At 50.2% G+C, this 18,740-nt stretch overlaps 1 protein-coding gene across 1 annotated transcript in view; it reads left to right on the forward strand.

Moving 5' to 3' along the window:
* Positions 1-18,740, forward strand: part of Radil (Rap associating with DIL domain) — a 62,334-nt gene that overhangs the window by 25,592 nt on the left and 18,002 nt on the right. The window contains exons 3-5 of the mRNA XM_028887379.2: positions 11,679-11,926; positions 12,941-13,570; positions 16,075-16,112. Coding sequence (XP_028743212.1) covers positions 11,679-11,926; positions 12,941-13,570; positions 16,075-16,112 — 916 coding nt within the window. The remainder of the gene's footprint in view (positions 1-11,678; positions 11,927-12,940; positions 13,571-16,074; positions 16,113-18,740) is intronic.

Genomic DNA, 18,740 nt, shown 5'->3' on the forward strand with positions numbered 1-18,740 from the left:
TCCCCACAGATACACACACACACACACACACACACACACACACACACACACACACACAATTAAAGCCAGGTGTGGTGATGTATGCCTCTGATCCCAGCACTCAAAGTGGAGATAGGAGGATCCGAGTTCCAGGCCAGCCTGGGCTGCATAGTGAGACCACCTCAAGAAACAGCTACGATAAACAATAGCATGGGTATTTCACTGCAGGCCCACACACGGGGTTCCACTTTTATTTTTTTACTCTCATATCTCTGCATCATGCTGTGGGTACCGACCGATATGCTTCATCTTGGTGATCAGTCCATTTCATTGAGGACTCTACACCTCCTCTAGTTACCAGCAGTGTGCTATGTAAAAAACAGTACTTCCCTTTAAATGACATGGTCTGGAAAGTCCAAGAGACTCTTGTCTGAGTAGCCAGGAGACAAGTGCACTGTGGCTAGGTGATAACCCAAAGTTAGAAACAATGTACATTGCACATTGGGCGGGCTTTTTGGAGCCCAGTACCTACGGTGTGACACCTTGCACAGCCTTGGTGCAGGGGGGAGGGGCTTGGACCTGCCTCAGCTGAGTTGTGCCAGGCTCTGCTGACTCCCCATGGGAGACGTTGATTTAGAAAATGTGGGGATGGGGGGTGGGTTGTAGGGGAAGGCTGGGGTGTAGGAAGAGGGGGATCTGTGGTTGGTATGTAAAGTGAATAGAAATTTTCTTAATAAAAAAAAAAAAAAGAGAGAAACAATGCACATAACTATCAGTGTGGGGAGGACTAGGGAGTACCACCTTCTCCAAGTAAGAATCCTAAATCCGTGATGTCAAACAAGCCATGGCTTCATGCACCCCTGAAGATGAACATGGATAGTCATGCTGAGGAAGAAAGGAAATCCTCCTCAAGTATGTAAAGTGTGATGTGATTTATGGAAGGTTTAAATACAGTGTAAAGCAGTATAACTCAGTTATAACTGTAACGTGACTGGTGCCTTGGTTTTTCCCTGGAATCCCAGCACTCAAGAAGCTGAAGCAAAAGATTCCAAGCTCAAAGCTAGCTTGGTCTATGTAGCAAGCTGCAGGCAAGGCTGGACACCTTAGCCAGACCCTGTCTCAAAACAGACCAAAGTCAAAAGCCATTGTATTCATTTCTTTCCATTTGCTGGGATAAAATACCTTACTAAAACAATCCAAGGGAGAAAAGGTTTATTCTGGCTTCAGGTTCAAAAGGAAGGCATGGTGATAGGAGCAGGAAGCAGGCAAATACACTACAAATGGAAACTGCTACTCGGCTCCCTTTCTACACGTGTACAGTCCAAGATCTCAGCTAGGGAATGGTGCTACCCACAGAGGGCAAGTCTTCTCACTTCAGTTTACACAAGATAATCCTCCATCATGTCCAGGGGCCCATCTCCCAGGTGATTCTGGATTCTATTACGTTGACAACAGTGACCATCACAGGGATTAATTAAATTAAAAATGGCAGTAAGACTCGAGCTGTTTACCTTTGGTGAGGAGAGGTGGGAGAGCAGCAGACTGCAGTGGCCATGTTTATGTTGGGTGGTAGGTGCAACAGTGTTCTTTTTTTTAAATTTCAGGAAGTTGTGAACATCCCCTTGTGTGTGGAATGTTTTATGTTTAGAAATGCAATACTTTGGAGATCAGCTAAGAGTTGCCATTGGCCTGGGATCACTGGAGTCGATACAGGTCTAGTTCTTTTCACATAGTGAATGCTACATTCAGGACTGGTAGGGTGGCTCCCCTGATCCCCAGAGCCCTGGCTATTTCCACCTGCTGCCCCACTTCACTGGTTCACATCCTTCCTCTTCAGGGTTGTTGAGGGCAGGGTGATTTGAGGGGGGAAGGCCAAATATTTTCTCCATGTATTAGCTACTTTCACGTTGACGTGATCAGAAACCAAGAAGTAACTTAAGGGACTGGAGAGGTAGCTCGTGGGTTAAGAATGCCTCCTGCTCTTCTGGAGGGCCTGAGTTGTAGCAAGAAGTAACTTAAGGGGTTGAAGAGGTGGTTCATGGGGTAAGAATGCCTCCTTTCAGAGGACCTGGATTCTATTCCTAGCACCCACACAGCTGATTCACAACCACTTGTAACTCCAGATCAAGGGAATCCAATGCCTTCTAGCCTCCTAGGGTACCTACACAGGTGTTCACAGATAGACACATATATAAATCACAACAAAAAATCTTATAAACGTTTTTAAAAACAAGGAACTTGAGGGAGGATTTCTTCTTGCTTAGGGTTCAGGGGATACAAGTCTGTCATAGCTGGTATTGCATGGTGGCAGAGTGACTCACAGCTTGTGTGGCAAGTGCCTCTACCCACTGAGCCATCTCACTGGCTCACTTGATCCACTCTTATACAGTCCAGAACCCCCCAAGTGGGCACCTCAATGAATGCAGTCAAGAGCCACCCCCATACCACCCCCACAGCCATGGTCAGAGGGTATTCTGGATTGTGTCAAGTTGACAAAACTAACAGTCATAACAACTTAAGAAAGAGTTTATTTGGGCTCAGAAATGCAGGGACAGCCGTCATGGCAGGGAAGGCATGACAATGAAAGAGGACCTAATCGTGGCAGTAGGAACATGAGGCAGCTGGTCACCTTGTATTCAGTCAGGAAGCAGAGAGATGAATGCTGGATGCTGGTGCTTGGCTTCCTCTATTCTCTCTCTCTCTCTCTCTCTCTCTCTCTCTCTCTCTCTCTCTCTCTCTCTCTCTCTCTCTCTCTCTCTCTCTCTCCAGGCCTGGAGTAGTGTTGCCCTTATTCAAGGTAGGCTCTTCCCTCCTCAGCTAAACATCTCAGGAACCTCTCTCACAGACTCAGAAGTGTGTCTTCTAGGTGACTCCAAATCCAGTTGGCCACAAAGCTTAACCATCACTGTCTCCACTCTGGTGTCCTCCTTCCATGGAGCATATCTCAGCAAGAGCACCCTCATCCTTCATCAACTGGAACTTACACATGGCCAGCCTGTCTGCAGTAGACAAGGAAAAATGGTGTCCCCAGTGGCACAGGGGTTATGTTGTTAGGGAGAGGAAGGAAAGAATGCTGAAAGGCCATGACATCTTCTCTGTGTCACAGCACACAAAAGTTTGAAGTCCAAGAGCACTCTTAAATATAGCTTTCCAAAGGGCCCAGCGTCTTCAGGCCTGTAGGCCATATCAATTCCCCGTTATTCTCTGAGGATTCAGCTTTCTATTTTTGAAAGGCTCATGTAGGGGCTGAGGAGGGGGATCAGTGTATAAAGTGCTTGCTGTGCAGACTCCCAGCACCCATGTAAAAGCCATGCATTGGCAACATGTGTCTAGACCCCCAGCATTTAGGAGGATCCTTGGCTCACTGGCTAGCAGTCTAGCTGGATTAGTGAGCTCTGGGTTTAGTGAGAAACCATGTTTCAAAAAATAAAGAGAGCAACTGTGGAAGATACTGATACTGACCTCTGGCCTTCACATACACACACGCACACACACATGAGTATACACACACAGGTTCATTGTGTTTGCTTGTGGTAATTATCACTTAGATAATCTCTCTTTGAGTGAACCTGGTGTGAACGGATGAGCATTTATTACTCTGTATGTGACATAGCACATGTGGAGGTTAGAGAACAACTCTAGCCAACTTTCTGCTTCCACTCTGTGGGCTCAGGGGATTGAACTCACATCGTCAGGCTTGGCAGCAGGTTCCCTTACCTGCGGACCCATCTCACCAGCCCGTCCAGTGTATTTATAACCAAAGAATCTCGTTTGCCTTATGACTGACCAGGATCGTGGAATGACATCATCTTCACAGGTCTCATTCATATTCAGGGGTGGGGTCATCGGGTGACCATAATCCAACCCTGGACCCCAGTGATCGAGACCTGTGTTTCACATGCACCAGCATTCACCTTACCTTAGAGGTCATCCAGAGTCATCAGTTTATGCCCCAAATCTAATCATCTTAATAAATTAAGTGAGGTATGGCTGAGGACTCTGGGTAAAATCCATAAAGTGCAATTCTTTGTTTTTTGAGACAAAGTCTCTATAGCCTTGGATGCCCTGGATCTTACTATGTAGACTAGGCTGGCCTTGAACTCACACAGATCCTCCTGTCTCTACCTCCTGAGTGCTGGGATTAAAGGTGTATGCGTCCATGTTCGTCCCTTAAAGTGCAATTCTTAGGGAGCAATTATTTTAAAGATATTTATGTGCGTGTGTGCGTGCGTGCGTGCATGTGTGTGTGTGTGTGTGTGTGTGTGTGTGTGCATTTGTGTGTGTGTGTACATGAGTGCAGTTGCCTGAGGGGGCCAGAAGAGGGCATCAGATCCCCTGGAGGTATTAGTGATGACTGTGGAACCTGGGTCCTTTGGAAGAGCAGCAAATTCTCCAGTCCCTTTGGCACAGTTTTTACCCCTCTGTGGACCTTTGAAACCCAAACTGCCTGCCCAACACCCCCAGCCTGCAGTGGCAAAAGACAGACACAGGTGACAGTGTCAGCAAGGGGCAGCTGAGAGGTGGAACAGGGTCACTGGTCCCAAGTGATTTTCAAATCCAGCTAGACAAACTCCAAACTCCAGCTGTGGTTCTTGGGTGAAGTTTCCAGGCCTGAGGATAACCTCTTGACCCTGTTTGTCAACCAGTATCCCCTCAGGTTCTGTTCAGTCCTGGCCATCTCCACCCATAGAATCTTGTCAAGAGCCTGTGGGCTGCAAGGGATTTCCTAGGAATTCACTGCATTGCACTGCACTGAAGCCACGCCCACAGACATTTCTGAGTTCATTCCTTCTGTTTTTAGCCTCTGCAATCAAACAGTGCTCTTAAGTTTTCTTGAGGTCTTCTGGCCTGAGAAAATCCGTGGGAAATCTCTTCATCCTCTGAAAGAGTCTCCTGTGAGGTTGAGTACCCTGAGGTGTGAGGACTTTATTTTTTAAGATTTATTTATTCTTATTTTGTATATATATAGATGTTTTGCCTGCATGTATGTGCACTATAGGAGTGCCTGGTGCCCACTGAGGAAGGTGTCCGATCCCCTAGAGCTGGAGTTACAGGCACTTGGGAGCCACCTGCTGTGGGTGCTGAGAACTGAATCCAGGTTCTCTCCAAGAGCAGCTAGGGCTCTTAACTGTGGAGCTGTGTCTCCAGCCCAGGCTGGAGAGGGGTGAAATGGTTTCTTGTTTCTTCGTGTTGGAAGGAGATGGAACCCAGGGCCTTGTGCCTGCTCCAGCACCAAGCTGCACCCCCAGCAATGCATTCGGCCTTTTCTCTTCCTCCAGTTTCAGTACAGGCATTTCCACACCCTCACTGGGCTTTTCCTCTAGGCTACATCTGGGGCAGTCATTTTCTCATTTTGTCTTCTGGGTGAGGTGTTCTAGCACTTTCCAAGTCACCCTGTCCCGCCTGGTTTCTTAATTCCCAGAACTGTCAATTTCCTCCTTTTCTTTCTTTTCTTTTCTTCATTCATTTGGTTTTTTTCTTTTTTGAGACAGGATTTCTCTGTGTAACCATGGCTGTTCTAGAACTCACGTTGTAGACCAGGCTGGCCTTAAACTCAGAGATTAGCCCACCTTTGCCTCCCAAGTGCTGGGATTAAAGGCATGCATCACCACCACCTGGCACCACTCTTTTCTTTTCCCTCACTGTAAGCAGCAGTGATAACACCTTGCACACTCTGCCTAGAAAGTTCCTGGGCTGTACACTTGGGTCACCACTAACAGATTTCACTTTCCACACATGGGCTCTCTTCCCTTTCCCCTTTCCTCCTTCTTCTGTGCCTTCCTCCTTCCCTCCCCTCCGTTCCTCTTCCCTTTCCTACCCGTCTCTTCTCACTCGCCCTTTTCCTTTCCCTTGTCTTTCTCTTCCTCTTTCCTTTCCTCCCCTCCTCCCTCTTTCATTTCCTCCCCTCCTTCCTCTTCCATTTCCTCCTTCCTTCTCCTCCTCTTCCCTCCCTTTCCCTCCTTCCATTCTCTCCCCTTCTCATCCTTCCCTTTTCTTAGTTCCTTTCCTTCCTTCCCTTCCCCTGCCTCCTCTCCTCCCCTGCCCCTTCTCATTTCCTCCTTTGTATCCCTTTCTCATTCTTTTTCTTCCTTTGGCTGCAGGGGATTAAACCTAGAGCCTCGCATATTCTCTCTGCCACAAGCTGCACCCCAGCCCTCAGGACTCAGTTCAGTGAGCCCCAGCCAGCCTAGGCATGTGAGGGACCACCTTCCTCCAGTTCCTAGTCCCACCCCCTCACCTCGCACCCCCAGCCTTTGCTGGCAGCCCCATTGATCTCCATTTCCAAAGTCTGCTTGCTTCTCCCGTTCTCAGAGCTACCAGCAACATCTTCACTGTCCCATCTCCATTGACTGCCTGCTGGGCAGGCCAGGCCTTTCCTTTTCCATTCCTCAAGCTTCTCATGTCTGCCCAACTTTCAGCATCCCGTTGCATGTGGGGTACTTGTTACAGCTGCACATGGTTTCTGCATACTGACTAACATGCCTGTAATTGTTCTTGATGGCAAAATTACAAGCTGGAGACTATATGCTCTTCTCTTGGTGGAGTCTGGGCACAGGGTCATCCCTGCTCCACCCAAGTCACGCAGGGCCAGGTCAAGTACAGGTGTTGGTGGGGTCCTTACCTTCTTGCTGGTTAGAGGCCTCTGTCCATCTCTAGTCATGGACTGAAAACTGTCTTTCTGCATCCTCTCTCTTTCCACCCTTCCCTCCCCTTCCATATGGATCTCCCCGATTTCTCTCCTGTGACCAGCTGAAGATCTCTCAGATCAGAAGGAACACATGTGACGAGGACCAGACCCCTGGTCCACATTTTAAGATCTGTCAATAAGTGAGATAAATCAAGATTTATTAGCAAAGCCTCTTCTCCTGAGCTCCATGACTCACTCAGCAGAGATGTGGACTCTCTCAGGATGCTGCTGAGTGCTCGCTCTCTCTCTCTCTCTCTCTCTCTCTCTCTCTCTCTCTCTCTCTCTCTCTCTCTCTCACACACACACACACACACACACACACACACACACACCCCATATGCCACATGTGGCTCTTTTTCGTTGTTATTGTTCAAAGCCAACTGGGACTGCATAGTGAGTCCTAAACCAGTCTGAGTTACAGAGTGAGGGATTGAGAATAGAAAGAAATCTACTATATCTAAACATGGTTTACACATGGGTTTTACTCTGTGTTAGATAGTTCTGATCTTACACAAACCAGTGTGTAAAAGTCAAATAGATTTGGAGTCTAAGGGTGTGTGTGTGTGTGTGTGTGTGTGTGTGTGTGTGTGTGTGTGTGTGTTAATTACCTGGGATGAATCTCCCAGGACTTGCAGTTGCTCTGCCACTGAACACATGCTAGCTTTTAACTCACAGGTGCTCAACTAGTGAGCCACACCCACATCACCCCTCACTGGGAGATTCTAGGCAGGAGCTCCACCACTGAGATTCTGGGGTGGAAGATCTTCCCAATGTAGAGTCCTGGGTGCCATCCTCTGCATCCTAAGGCTGATGGAAGTGCCGAATTTCTGTGTTCCCCTGATCACTTGAGCTTTCTCCCATTCTGTAGGCACAGGTTCTGGGAATGAGCGATCAGAATCTCTGTTTGTCTTCCCATATCCACACATGACTGCCGTGTTCGGATCTGTCTCAGAAACACCAGGCGAGCTGTTGAATCACAACCATGCTGAGCTCATGGTAAACATGGAATGCTTCCCAGTTTCAGAGGCAGAGGCAGGTGATCTCTTGAGTTTGAGGACAGCCTATGTTTCGGGATATTTGAACACACTGTGTAAAGATGTATCTCTGTTTTACTTTGCAAAGCTGTATCTCGGTTTTACTTCACCTGCCTAAGGCACCTGATTGGTTTAATAAAGAACTGAATGGTCAGTAGCTAGGTAGGAGAGGTTAGGTGGGACTTCCAGGCAGAGAGAGGAACTCGGGATGAATCTAGATGTGCAGTGGAGACACCAGTGAGACACAGAAGGAGTCAGACATACAGAATAAGGAGAGGTAAAAAGCCACTTGGCAGAACGTAGATGAATAGAAACAGGTTAATTTAAGTTAGAAGAACTAGTTAGGAACAAGCCTAAGCTAAAGGCCACACTTTCATAATTAATAATAAGCCTCCATGTCATTATTTGGGGGCTGGCAGTCCCAAAAGAAAGTCTGACAAGAAGACTGGTCTAAAGAGTGAGTTCCAGAACAGCCAGGGCTACATGGTGAGATCCTGTTTGGAAAAAACAAAACAAAACACATTTCTAGTGCTTTTGTTACCTAGAGAAAGGTTGTGTATTAAGGAGGTTCTTATCACTATTCCTAAGTAATTCTTTTAAAAAAAGAAAAAGAAAAGTGTTACTGGTTTTGCTTTGAGACAGTCTCCCTCCCATGCTGACCCTGAGCTCCCTATGTAGCTGAGGATGACCTTGAACTTTCTGACCCCCCTGCTTCTATCTCCTCAGTGCTAGAGCTACAGATGTAGAATGTGGACCACCACACCCAGTATATGCAGTGCTGGGGATGGAGCTGAGAGCTTCCTGCATGCTAGGCAATTTCTCTACCAATGGAGCCATATCCCCCCTACAAAGTCTTCTTATGAAGATGAGTCTGGCCTTAAACTTACAGACACCCATCTGCCTTCCCCCTCCCCCAAGTTATGGGATTAAAGGTGTGTATCACTACACCTGTTTTTTCACCTTTTTAAAGAAAAGACAAGAGTCTTGCTGTGTAGCCCAGGCTGACCTTGAACTCACAGTCTTCCTGCCCTAGCCTGAGTGCCGGGTTACAGGCATACATCACCACTTGTGACTGGAGAGCAGTTTAATGTGCATTCTGAATAATTTTTGCATTGAAATTGCTTGCTCTGGTGAGAGAGCTCCATGATTTTGCTGGCTTAGAAAGGGGTGCTCCAGCGACAGGGAGACTCCTCACAGCTGCGGCTTACTGAAGTGTGTCCCCAGCTGGTACAAGCCATCGCTTTAAAAATAGGCTGTTCCCCTCATGTAGGAAAAACCTCAGCACAAGAACGCTGGTCACCTCATCTGAGTTCAGGGTCTTGGACAGGGAACACTGAAGGACTTCCTGGTTGTACTGTTTGAAACCATGGAGCCAGGGGAGGATGAACAAACAGGACCAGGGACAGACCCACAGAATGATATGATAGCAAGGGATGTGAAGCAAGGGACGTTCAGGAAGCTGGGTTGTGTTTTCCAGGCTCTCTGAAGCCAGAGCTGGCCCATGATGGCAGCTCTGATGACCGTGACCAGCTCTTGTTAGTGGTGACCCACCCCTCCCTCCTCCACACATCTCTACCAAGAGAGACTCATTAGCCAGCACCTTCTGTGGAAGGGGAGGAGGCCAGGCAGACATAGGAAGGAAGATCCAGAGGAGGGCTTAGTGCTCCTGGAGTCTTTCCTTGGGGGGACACTGGTGCCACAGCGCTGTCCTAGCTGTACTTGGCACCCTTCTGTTCCATTCAGAGTTCCGCTGTCAAAGACACTGCTTCCTCCCACTCCCAGCTGCTTGCTCAGGTGTTTCCTCTGGGAGACCTGCAGAGCTGTATGGGTAGATGTTCCCTGGACACTTGTGCTCATGGACACAGAAGCTTGTGGAACATTGAATCCTGTTCATTTTGCTCCTAGATCTGGGAACTCATGGATTAGCCAATGCTAGTTTGGGTCTCTAAGCATGTCCTTGTGTGGAAAAACCAAGGTCTCTGAGTACCCTGAAAGGGGAACACACCGAGGACACCAAGTATGTATCAGGTAGAACAGTGGAAATGTCTGTGGAGCAGCAGAGGTCTCTGAACTCGAGAGGGGGGAGGCTTTTTTGTATGTGAGGCTTGAGTTGATGTGTAAGTGCTGAGGTTCATGGGCCCAGTGGTGCTGTGACCATAGCTCTGTTTCTAAAATTCAGGGACTCACAGATCACCAGAACTGGTCTCCCTGATCCCATGGTTTTGGCCCTTGCCTTCTGTGGCCTTGTCTTGAGGGGGGACAATAATGTCCCTCAAAACGACAGGATTTCAGTCAGCTGTGTATGTCTCATGTGGGACACCCTGACATGGAACCTCAGGGCCTTCCGGGAGTCCTGGGAAACTAAAGAGGAGAGGCCACCTTCAGCTCAGCTGTTTTCTGCAGCGTCAGAACGTCTGGAATGTCCCCAGGGAATTGCTTCCTCTCCCACCACAAAGCCCTGGATTTGGGGGATGCTTTGTGGGGGACATCATTTTGAACCTTATTTTCTTCTTTCAGATCTGATCCGGTGGTTGTTCAGTGAGGACAAGCTGAGCATCTGGCATTCTTTACAGATTGGAGGGGGGCAGGGGGGGGAGCAAGGCAGGACCGGGCGGGAGGGAGGGCTCCGGTCCCACCTGCTGGGCACCTGTCTCTTGCTGGGCTGGCCAGCTGGGCTCTGCAGCGGGTGGAGCAGCCTCCTAGCCTGGCACTGCGGCTGGCCAGCCTCCATCCTGCAGCCCCGGCCCCCTGCGGGCTGCAGATGCGCAGGCAGCCTTCTGGAAGGAAGGGCAGAGCTCAGAGCTCAGCCACCAGCTCCCGGTAAGGTGTGTATCGGCAGCCATTCCTGCCCCCCTTTCTGGCTTTTGTCTGGTTCTGTTTGTAATGGCTGGAAGAAAGGACGCTACAGACAGGGACAAAGCTGAGTGGAGGGACTCGGCAGAGGGCTCAGGGAAGAAAGCGCCAGGGTCAGCTGGAACATTGAACTGAGTCCCCAGGGTTCCATCTATCCTGCTGTGAGCTTTCCCAGCAGTGGTACTTTAGAGAGTGTTTCCGGTATTTGAGAGCATAAGGGTTTCAAAGTGTTTCATGGAGTGTAGTGTTATTTCCCAGCAGTGTGTGCATGTGGATGTCTGCATGTGTACAGAGCTGGGCGCACATACACATGCAATTATGTTTTTGTACCTTCGTGTTGCACATGGCAGTGTGAAGTGCAGGATTTTTATGCATGTGTGTTTGTGGCTGCATGAATATGTATATTTTATGGTGTTTGTGTGTTACATTTGTGCATGTATGTGTTTGTGTGTGATACATATTTGTGTACATTTTTACATGCACTTCTTTTGTGTATGTGTATTTATACATTTGTGTGTATATTTGGATGCTTATTTGGATGCTCTTGTGCCTAAATATGTGTTTATATGTATGCTACTGTGGCCTGTCGGGTCATGATGGCCTCCGGAAGGTGGCAGCCATGTTGTGGCAGAAGCAGACCAGCAGGTGACTGGCAGCTTGACCAATTCTACCTTGTAAAGTGACCGACTGGTTCCATCACTTCTAGCCAGAATATCCTATCCCCAAAGAATCTGCCCTGACACACATATGAGCTTGGAAGGACAGGATAGCTGTGTCAGGGACAGGGCTCTGTGGTGACATGGCGGTCTGGGATGAGTAATGCTGTGTCGGGGGATTGTTTTGTAGATTTGGTGATGGGGCCTATGGTACAGGTTAAGGTATGTGGTGGTTGCCTCTGAGCCACGAAGTGTGTAAAGCTGGCCTACCTGCTCTGTGACTGCCTGGTGGGGCAGGCCTTCCTGAGACTTCATCAAGGCAATGCCTAAACTTTCAAAGGACATGGACATTTTGACAGAACAGTGACAGGTGTCCAAGAGACTCAGTGAGATTCATGGTCTGGACAATCAGAGCAGTGAGTCATGATGAGATTTCTGACCACTTTTCCTTCATTCATTCTGTTCCAGGGATAAACGCCCAAGCCCGGAGGCTACAGCGTATCCGCGCCAAGGGAACCCCAGCCCTTACCTCTGAGGCTGCCCAAAGCTCCCCACCGACCTGCCTGCGCCGTACAGTCAGTGAGACCAGCCTAAGTCCGGCACCCACACTACCCGAGGCTGCCCAGAGCCCTGAGGAGCCCAGCCCCGATACCATGCGTTACTCACTGTACCAGTGCCCGCACCTGCTGCTGTTGCAGGGTTACAGCCAGCAGCATGTGAGCCACTCCTGGTCCCCAGTACCACTGCCCCTTGCAGCCCAAGGATTTGGAGGTCAGGCCTCACCCTACCTCCAGCAGAGGCAGCTGTGGGATCTCCCCTCTGGCTGGGAGGATGCTGTGGAGGTGGGAGGTGGGGCACAAGGCGGGGAACAGCTAGACAAGGACTGTCACTGAACTCGTTCCTCATTGGGTCTTAGTGCCAGACCACTTTCCAGCTTCTCTCTCAGGCCTTTGGGATAGGTGTGTGTGTGTGTGTGTGTGTGTGTGTGTGTGTGTGTGTGTGTGTGACGGAGGGAGGGCGGGCGGGGCGGGCCTCCTTGGCTAGGTGACAGTGGGAACTGATCGTGACTTGGTAGCTGTGTTGTCCTAGCTCCTTCTTCCCCTCAGCTCTTCCTCCTTCCCTCCCTCACCTCCCCCACCTTTTTTTGAAACAGTGTCTTCCTATGTAGCCCAGGCTGGTATGAAACTCACTATGTCACCCAAGCAGACCTTGAATGTGATCCCTCTGCTTCAACTGCCTTCCCAAATACAGAGATGATTGGCCTATGCCTGCAGACCCAGTTCCAAGGAGCCAGCCTTGGTGACATCCTCTTGTCACTTACCTTTCCTTTGCCCCTTCCTGCACTGTTCTCTGGGCCCTTCACAGCATCCTGGGTTCCTGGGCTCAGTCTCAAGAGCTGCCCCATGCTGAGCTGAGAGCTGAGGAGCTTGGCCTACACTGCTTTTGGGGTGACTTGGGGAGTTTGGCATCGCTCAGCTCATGGCTGTCAGACCAAGCACTGCCCTTGTCTCTTGTGTAGGGGAAGCCTTGTCCTCTGGGACAGGCTGGGGTGGCCAGGGAAGGGTTACCAAGGTGACAGGTTACTGGTGACTTCAGAGTGGGTGGCCCAGGATCTGAGGGGTCCTAGGAATAGAACCTAGGAAGGCCCAGCTGCTGTAACAGGGACACTGCTGTGCTGGTGCCGGCATGATTAGTGGCATCCTGTCCTAAGTCGCCTGTCTGCTCTTTAGGACAGCCTGGTGTACGTGCTCAGCCGGGAGCGGCACACAGTGGGCCAGCGCACACCCTCCAGCAAACCCAGCATCAGCCTGTCTGCCCCAGACATCCTGCCCCTGCACTGCACAATTCGCCGTCACCAGTCCCCGGAAGGTGGCCAGACAGGGACCAGGCTGGTGCTGGAGCCCATTGCAGGGGCATCGGTTTCAGTCAACTTCTCTGCAGTGGGAAGGAATCCCGTGGTGCTCCAACATGGCGACCTCCTCTCCCTGGGTCTCTACTACCTGCTGCTGTTCAAGGACCCTGGGCAGGCACAGCCACTGCCTGCGTGTGCTGTTGCCCGCCTTGGGGCCGCACCACAGAACTGCAGGATGTGTGGTGCGGTGCTCAGAGCCCGTGGGCTCACTTCCTTGCCTCCTGCTGTGGTCCGGCGGCGGTCACTGTTTCTGGAGTTTGAGCCGGACATGGAGGATAGACTGTTGCAGAGGATCATGACGCTGATTGAGCCTGGCGGCGATGACCACAAGCTGACACCTGCCTTCCTCCTCTGCCTCTGCATCCAGCACTCTGCCACTCACTTCCAACCTGGTACCTTCAGACATCTCCTGCTCAAGATCTCCAAGAGGGTCCGAGACATCGTCTGGGTGCGTGGGGGTGACTGCCCGTGTCTTGACCGTGTTACTAGATGGCTGGGCTCTGCCTGCCAGGTTTGAAGGCCTGCCACTACTCTGATGTCCCCACAGTGATGTCAGGCTGGGGAAAGAAAGGGCTGACCTCTCCACCTGCATCTCCCTACTCAGTAGGCCATCAGACCGGGCATTGTAAGCTTCAGTGTAGCATTTTCCTTCAGAGTGAGTCTGAGCCCTGCCAGACCACTGTCCACAGGCTTAGTGTCCTGTGGTTTCCACCAGGTCAGTTTGGTGGTGAGGCCACAAGTCAGTCAGCTGTTGGCACATTCCCTCCAGGTCAGGGCCTCTCAACCTGGGCCAGTAGACTGGGGGTTGGGGTGGGGGGCAGAATTCCTCACTGGAGCCAGTCCTGTGTATCTCCTGGGATACTTAGCCCAGTCCATGGCCTCTCCCACTACAGGCTGTCCCCTCCCTGGCCACACACACAAAGGACTCTTCCATCAAAAGCCCAGCAGTGCCACCTGTTGGGCTGGGCAAGCAAAAGCACTGGAGCAGGCTGCAGGTGTGGCCCTCGGTTCTCAGCCACTTTGCTCTCTTCTGCCCTGAAGTGACCTGACTCCTAGGAGCCAAAGGGGTCTCTGTTGCTCAGGGTTGTTAGAGGCTCTCAAGAATCTTAGCTTTGCTCATCCAGAAGCATCTCTTTAATCTCAGGATTCAGAGCCAGAGAGGCATGGACCCCAGGGGTCAGTCAGTCTAGTTAAAACAGCTCTAGCCTCAGTGAGAGGCCCTGTTTCTAAGTAAATAAGGTAAAGAACACACACACACACACACACACACACACACACACACAGAGAGAGAGAGAGAGAGAGAGAGAGAGAGAGAGAGAGAGAGAGAGAGAGCGAGCGCGAACACTGGAACATAACAGGAAGCATGACGAGACAGTTCGTTTTGTTTGTAGTGTTTGTCCCATCCTGCTAGTGTTTAGAGGGCTGGTTGTTGGGCAGCCAGAGACAGTGCCGTTTGTGTCTCAGGAGCTGTGCGGGTCGGTGGGGAAAGCAGAGCTGAGCGAGAACGGCAGAGTCCCAGTGTTTGGTCGCCTGCAGTGGAGTTTGTCATGGAGATGGAGTGATGTGTATTGAGGAGTGGTTTCTCTTTCCGTGTGTGTGTGTGTGTGTGTGTGTGTGTGTGTGTGTGTGTGTGTCTCCTTGTTCCATGGCGCACATGTGGAGGTCAGAGGACAACCTATAAAATCAGTTCTTTCTACCTTTTCATTAAAATTTGTTGAGAAAAATTAAGTTTATGAAACCACTAAATAGAGGGTTTAATTTTTGCTGTGAGAGGAATTCCTCTCATCAAAGATGGAAAGTATAGGACTTCATGTAGTACAGTTTTTAGCAATAGGGGCCCTAGGATTGGAGAAATGGCTCATCACTTAGGAGCACATACTGCTCTTGCAGAAGACCCACACCAGACAGTGCACAGCTGCCTGTAACTTCAGTTTCTAGAGATCTGATGATCTCTTACAGCCTCCAAGGGCATTGTACACATGTGGTGCACATACGTACAAATAAGCAGATCCACACACACATAGAATTAAAAATAAAGATCAAAAAAAGAAATAGATCCAGACATAGTGGTGCATGCCTTTAATGCCAGCATTTGGGAGACAGATGCAGATGCATCTCTGTGAGTTTAAGGCCAGCCTGGTCTACATGTACATAGCCAGGGCTACATAGAGAGACCTGGTCTGGGGGGGGGTAGGGGTTGGGAGGGAGAGAGAGGAGATATTATTGTTAGCTTATTTGTCTGAGACAGGGTCTCCCAGCCCAGGCTGGCCTTGATTTCTCCCTTCTTCTGCCCCATCTCCCAGACAGGAGTACTGGATTTGCAGGTGTGTGCTTCTCTGCCAGCTCCTGCCTCTGATAATTCTTCAGTGCTGGGAGAGCTGAAGTCATAATCTGCCCAAGCCTCTATCATCTTTGCCAGATTTGAGGGGTTCTGTAGAGAAGTCTCCACTCTCAGGATTGACTACCATAGCTCAGAAAAGTGGTTCAGGGCCAGGTGGTGGTGGTGCACGCCTTTAATCCTAGCACTCAGGAGGCAGAGGCAGGTGAATCTCTGTGAGTTTGCAGCCCGCCTCAGCTTCAGAGTGAGTTCCAGGAAAAGAAAAGAAAAGTGGTTTAGACAGTCCTTTTAATATTAAATAAACTCGGAAAGACATTTGTGGATATAGTGGCTCCCCACATCTCTTGAGGCAGCCCTTAATGCCTGTGGTTGCCACAGTCAGGAGTACCACCTCAGTGGAGTGTGTGCAGCCTGCCCTAGCTCTAAGATCCCAGCAGCAACCCTCGCCTGCTTCACCTTTATGTGGATTCTGGGGATAGAACTTAGAGACTGGGTGGCAATGGGGTCCCACTGAACCAGTCTACAGGCCCGGAATGGTGTGTATTTGAATGTATATATTCCTGTGCTATCCTGTTTTCTCACGTTTGATCTTGTCTTACTTTTTTCCTTTATAGGAGAAAACCAAAGAGCTAGCGGAAAAGCAGGCACAACTGTAAGTGTGACCTAGTTATCACCTCCCTTGCAACATCGAGTTCCCTGCAGGCCCCTTGGGCTTGGCTCCAGACTTCAGCCACTGCCCTCCCATTCCTCTTTCCTAACCGCCCTGGGAGGCTGTATGGAAAATTTCCTTGGTAGGCCTGGTGGTTCAGGCACATGACATCTGTGCTGTTTAGGAACTGAGGCAGGAGGATTGCAAGTTCAAGGCTTTCCTGGGCTACATAATGAACACAAGCCCAGCTTGGGCAGCTGAGACACTGTCTCAAGTTACAAAGTAAAAACAGGGCTGGAGACATAGCTCAGTGATAGAGCTCCTACCTAGAATCTCCTGTTGAGGGCTGGGAGTGTAGCTCAGTGGTAGAGCACCTGCCTGGGATCCTGGGATGAGCCGAGGAGTGGCTTAGCATAGATAGCTTGCCTAGCACTGGGCAGGACCAGGGTTCAACCATCAGTACTAAAACAACAACTAACACTCCACAAAAGGTGAACCTGCTGCTCAGCAGTAGAACAGTTGTCTAGCGTGTGCAACACCCACAAGCACACTAAATTCCCCAGAGCATCTCTTAACACAGAGAGGAAAGATCTTTTCTGAGTCTTCCAACAACTCACTCCCCAGGTTAAAGCACTCTAGCCCAGCTTCCATGGAAAACACTTTTGTACACTTGCATCACTGGTGGGACTTGGTGAATCCTTTTAGATTATTGTCAGACATGCTGACACTGAGGCCCATAGCACCTGCCCTTCCAGAATGGAAGCCTTTATGAGATGCTCTCTCTGGGCAGCTTGTCAGGGTAGCAGTGGCATGTCTGTACAGTGTATACAAAGAGGAAATCTGTGAATTGCAGCCCTGGCATACTAGTACTGAAAAATAATGCCCAGAAAAGCATGCCCAGGGCTGGGGATATGTCTTAGTGGGTAGAGTGCTTGCTTGGCATTCAGGAAGCCTTGGGTTCCATCTTCAGCACCCCATAAACCAGGAGTAGAGGTACATGCTTGTCATTCCTGCACTCAAGTGGAGGCAGGAAGATCAGAAGTTCAAGGTCATCCATGGTTCATAGTAAATTTGAGACCTTGCATTTAAAAGAAAAAGGCCCCAGACAGTACCTGTGACATGTGTAAGTGTTGGCACAGACAAGTGTAGCCCCTGAAGCATGGGCTCTCATGCTAATGCTGAGGTTGAGCTGAAGGTGGTCTCTCGGAATTGAGAACTGGGGGGAGGGGGGGGGGCTGGCATTGGGAGACCAAGGGCTCCACCTGCTGGTAGCATGTTCCTACTTCAGAATCAGCAGCATGCTGTTGCCTGTGGGTACTTCAGGGTTGTGTAACAATAGGATCAAAAGACTCAAAAGACATACAAAGGTCAGGACAGAGGGCTGGGGTCCTGCCATCCTCAATGCCCGCCAGGTGGAGTTGAGCTCAGGCTACCTCCCATTCCTGTCACTGTCACACGCCAGAGCCAGGTCAGGACACTGACTGGGAGTCAGGACCCCTGGGGTTTGCAGCTGCATGAGGAGACCAGGTGCTGCTTCCTGGCCTGTCAGGGTTCTGTGCACACTAGCTAGAGGCAGCATTGACCCAAAGGGTGATGGACAGCGTGGCAGATCTCAGAAGAGTTGCAAAGGTATTGGCCCTGTTCAGTTGGGATGAAGGGCTTGTCTCAGGACAGCCAGGCTTAAGGGAATTGAGTGGGTGGAGTGGACATGATTGGAGACTGCTGAGCACTCCTCTGCTGCACCCAGAAGTGCAGATCAGACTAGAACCTTCCATCCCAGGGCCCATCTGCCAGGGTGGCCTAGGGCCTTGGCTTGCCTGGGCTGAAAGAAGTGTAGGCGTGGGATGGACCCTGCTTCCCTACTGACAGGAAGAGCCAGGGCCTTCCCTTTAGCATTGCTGTTTCTGCTGTATTTCCAGAGCTTCCATCCCTAATGCATGCTTTTTCTCTTTAATTCTTTTTTCCTTTTGAAAATAATGAATCACTGTAAGAACACAGAACAGTACGAACACACAGAACAGTATGAACCCAGCAGTCAGTCCCATGAACTCTCGTCCAGGCTTAGCCTGGTCACAGGCTGCCAGATTTCAGTCTCTCTTCTGTGTCTGAGAGTTAACGATCCTCAGCTCTGTGGACATGGGGTCTATTCCCAGCTTTCCTTGCCTGGCAGCCATCCATTCGAAGCCCTTGATGACACTGTGACAGAACACCAGACAGAAGCAGCTGTGAGGAGGGCAAGTCCGTTTGGCTCAGGGTTTCAGAGCTCCACTGAGGGCTGGCCCTGCACCCTGTGCTGTGATGAAGCAGGGAGAGGAGCAACAGCTGCTCACCTTGGGGCAGCCAGGAGACGGGAGAGAAATGCCTGTCCTGGCTTCCTCTCCTCCCGCTTTGTTCTGTCCAGTCCCCAGCCTGTGGAGTGGTGACACCCACATTCAGGGAGGCCTCTACCCCATCTCATTGGCCCCAGCCCAAGCTAGTCTGAAACTCAGTGTCTATCCCAGAACTCAAGAGCTTCCCATCTCTGCCTCCTGAGTGCTGGGGTCAGAGGTGTGTGCCACCGTGCCTGACTGTTTATCCAGCCTGCTTATGTGTGTTAAGGATTCTTGTCCTTTCTGTGTACGGTGCCAAGTG

Source organism: Peromyscus leucopus, chromosome 23 (genome assembly GCF_004664715.2).
Source record: "Peromyscus leucopus breed LL Stock chromosome 23, UCI_PerLeu_2.1, whole genome shotgun sequence".
Lineage (NCBI taxonomy): Eukaryota > Metazoa > Chordata > Mammalia > Rodentia > Cricetidae > Peromyscus > Peromyscus leucopus.